Source organism: Bidens hawaiensis, unplaced genomic scaffold (genome assembly GCF_021521415.1).
Source record: "Bidens hawaiensis isolate Kalapana, Puna unplaced genomic scaffold, B.hawaiensis_p1.1 tig00008951_1, whole genome shotgun sequence".
Lineage (NCBI taxonomy): Eukaryota > Viridiplantae > Streptophyta > Magnoliopsida > Asterales > Asteraceae > Bidens > Bidens hawaiensis.
In genome coordinates, this window is record NW_027491653.1 from 695,126 (window position 1) to 698,802 (window position 3,677).

At 47.2% G+C, this 3,677-nt stretch overlaps 1 protein-coding gene across 1 annotated transcript; it reads left to right on the forward strand.

The window, feature by feature from the left end:
• Positions 1-2,594: 2,594 nt before the first annotated feature.
• LOC143530597 (pathogenesis-related leaf protein 6-like) lies at positions 2,595-3,172 on the forward strand. The gene has a single exon (XM_077026089.1). It carries the CDS (start codon positions 2,629-2,631, stop codon positions 3,115-3,117), a length of 489 nt encoding a protein of 162 aa, XP_076882204.1. The 5' UTR covers positions 2,595-2,628; the 3' UTR covers positions 3,118-3,172.
• The last annotated feature ends 505 nt before the right edge of the window (positions 3,173-3,677 follow it).

Below are 3,677 nucleotides of genomic sequence, written 5' to 3' on the forward strand. Positions count from 1 at the left end.
GTAGTCTCCATATTGAGGCTGGAATTTTATTCGTGTCCCCCAGCTGGGGTTCTACACGCATCAGCCTGCTCAGCGTTCATTGCGCCACGAGGTGCGCGAGCGTCCCATCTCTGACGAATGCTTCGACCATGTCCTTCACGTCTATGCATTCTTCGGTGGTGTGGCCTTTTGTCCTGTGAAAGTCACAGTACTTGCTCCGATCAGCATTGTGACGATGTCGGATTATTTGAGGCTTTGGCCATGGGAGCTCCTCGGTGGCGAATATCTCGGTGACGCTTTTGGTGAGCGGCGTCCATCTGGAGTTCTTGTTGGACTGTACGTTATCCCTTCCGCCTAACCGATGCTGCAAGCCGGATGAGGTGTCAAAGTTTACCCTTGACTGCCAAATGCCTAGCTTCCGCTTTTTGTTTAATCGGGCGGTGAGAACGTTGTCCTCTCTTGTTTTCTGGGTGGAGGTTTGTGCTCTGTGGGAGATCTCTACCCAGTTGCTTCTCCGTTTCCGCAAAGCGTTTAGCTGCTGTCATGATGGCATCCCATGTGGATGGCATGCCATCTTTACCTGTTAAGGTGCGGATGAGCTCTGGGTCGTTCGCGCCTTGTATGAAAGCAGCGCGAACAAGATCTTCGCTAATGTTACCCAGACTTAGCTTCTTCGAGTTGAAGCGAGTGATGAAGTCCAGCAAAGATTCATCTGTCTCTCGAACGCATTTGAGGATTGTCCATTGCTCCTCTGTATACTTTCTTTGCTGGCTGAAGTGTTGGCTAAACTTCTGTTGGAAGTCTGCCCAGTCGTAGATGTGGTTGACCAGTAGACGATCGAACCACGCTCTAGCAGCCCCAACCAGTGTCATTTGGAACATGTAACACCACGTAGGTTCCGTCCAACTACTGACGGTTGCCCCCGCTATGAATCTGTTCAAATGATCATCGGGGTCAGATATACCATCATATGTGCCTATGCTTGACATTTGTTTGGCACTCTTTGGGGCGATTGCTTCCGCAATGTCCCTTGCAAATTTGGACGTTCCCGCATTTGCAACGTTTGGTCTGAACGTTTTGGAGAAGTCTCGTGGACTTCCACCTGTGCTTTTTGGTTTGAAGGCTTGTCCAAAATGCCTTTTCGGTTGGGATTCCGTTTCCTTACGCTTCCCTTTTGCCCTATGGCGAGGGTTCGCGTCGGAGTCGGATTCCTCCGAGTCATCCAAGTATTCGAATTCGTCGGCCTGTTGTACGGAACGCAAGCGTTCGTCCAACTCAGCCTGAAATTCCTTTTGTCGTGCCTCCGCCCATGCCTTAACTTCATCGAGAGTTTGGCGGGGGAGTCTTCGTTTCTTTAACTGGGTAACCGTGAATCCCAGTAGGCGATCATTTACTGCACTTGCCCCAGCTTGAGTAACTGGGGTAGTGTTCGTAAAATTTACTTCACTTGCCCCGGCTTGGGTAACCGGGGTAGTGTTTGTAAAAACTGTGTTGCCGGTATTCCCTTCAGTAGCTGGGGTTATGGTTACCGGAATTTCTCTAACCATCTTTGTAGAAGTTTGAAAAAACTGGAGAAAAATGTAGTTCTAGCTTTATGCACGGATGGCGCCAATGAAGAAACACTAACCGGACCCCGGACAGATTACGAGTAACCTGGGGGTTAGATAGATGTTTCCCACGAGGGGTTAGACCCTGAGAAGATGGTTCTTCTGATAACCTGCAAAACAGACACCGTGAGCTTGTCACTGAGAAGGGGGGGGGGGTTCCTCCTTGTGACCACCCTCCGGCGTGAGAATCAGACTAGATTGCTCTTTAAATATAAATGTATATTAAGAGATTGCTAGAGCAGATATCAGGTATAATATGATGATATATGATAAGATATGATAAGATGAGATGGTCATACCATTTGTGGTATTTATAGCCGAAGGTAGGTTTCCAAGGAGGTATGGCCAGCTGCAACAGTGTTCCTGTTCCACCAACAGTAGCCTACGCACGTGCCCTGCTGGTAGTTGGTGGGTAGGCAGCGGCTGATAGAGACCAGGCCTGCTGTACACTATTCCTTCTCCACCAACTGCCGGCTACGCACGTGGTATGACAAGAGTTGGTGAGTAGGCAGCGGCTAATAGTGACATACAGTGCAGGAGCATGCTGCTCGCCATACTGTTGTCAATAAGCTGTCGTATCTTTAGTCAGATCTTTTGCCCATACCTCGTCAGGTACAGTACAGAAGATCTTCCCGTATCGTACGGACTGGCTTATTTGGGCGGGAGTATTCCCCCTCCCGCCCTTGTGCGGGATTGTTCCCGGCTTCGCTCATTCCTTCAGGTGACACTGAATGATCGAGAGCTAAGTGCCTTGTGCGTGTAGCCTTGCTGCGCGGGTGGCCTTCCCTGATGGCTTGTATCCGAGGCTGCGGGGACAGGCGGAGTCCTTCACCATTGGGAGGCATTTCCTGCGGGAACAGCTTGCGTACTGCGAGTAAGGACGTCACGTCTCTGAGCATGGTTGGTCCTGCGGATCCAGTTGGTTTCTGCGCAGACGTCCCTGTTTAAGGTGAGTCTTGCGGGTCCAACTGGGCTCTGCTGGGACCTACCTCTTCAATCTCCATCCTCAAACCCCCAATAGTTTAACAAAGCAACTAGAGTTATGGGATCTATCCAACTTCAATTTGCACTTATTTGTTTCTTAAGTCTTGCCATGTTTAATAACACCCATGCACAAAACACCCCAAGAGATTACTTAAATGCTCATAATGCAGCACGAGCCCGAGTGGGTGTTGGAAACATGGTATGGAACACGACCGTGGCTGACTATGCTCAAAGCTATGTTAACAAGAGGATACGAGACTGCAATCTCGTTCTTTCTGGTGGACCATATGGTGAGAACCTTGCCAAGGGTAGCAGTGCGCTTACAGGTACTGTAGCTGTGAATTTTTGGGCAAGTGAAGAAGCATCTTATGATCATACTACCAATACATGTGCTAGAGGACACGATTGTAGGCTCTATACTCAAGTGGTGTGGCGTAATTCTGTTCAACTTGGGTGCAGTAGGGTGCAGTGTGCCAATAATGGTAGGTGGTTCGTTATGTGTAGTTATCATCCGCCTGGTAACCATATTGGCGAGTCTCCTTACTAGTGAACTACTTGATACATGTTGGTCGGTTAGTGATCAATGACTTATGTAAATGTATGAATAAACTTGAATTATCAGGTACAATAATAAGGTTAAGCTCTTTATAAATACATATATAATTTCATATTCATATCACCAAATGGTGTTCTTTTTAGTCATAAAAAACACATAAGGTTAACCCTCACAATTTGGGAAACATACAATTTCAACACATTGATAACATTGGCTATGTTTAGGATCTTGCACACACAACACACGAAAGCGATAAACATACACGAGGATATAACATGGTTCGGTCTAAGCTGACTTACATCCACGAGCTGCAACTAGAAACTTCTTTATTGCTCTGCCTTTCACCACTCGTAACGAGGAATTACAAGTAAATGATTTCTATTTATAATTACAAGATTAGGGATAACAACTTATCCCTCCAAAAAAACTAATAAACGGGCTAAAATTAAATAAAACCGGGCCACCTGCCCCTTTAAGCCGCTACCACCAATCTAGCCTTCTAAATGAAATCGGGCTCGATACCATTCAAGCCTCCACAAACTTGTAAAGTT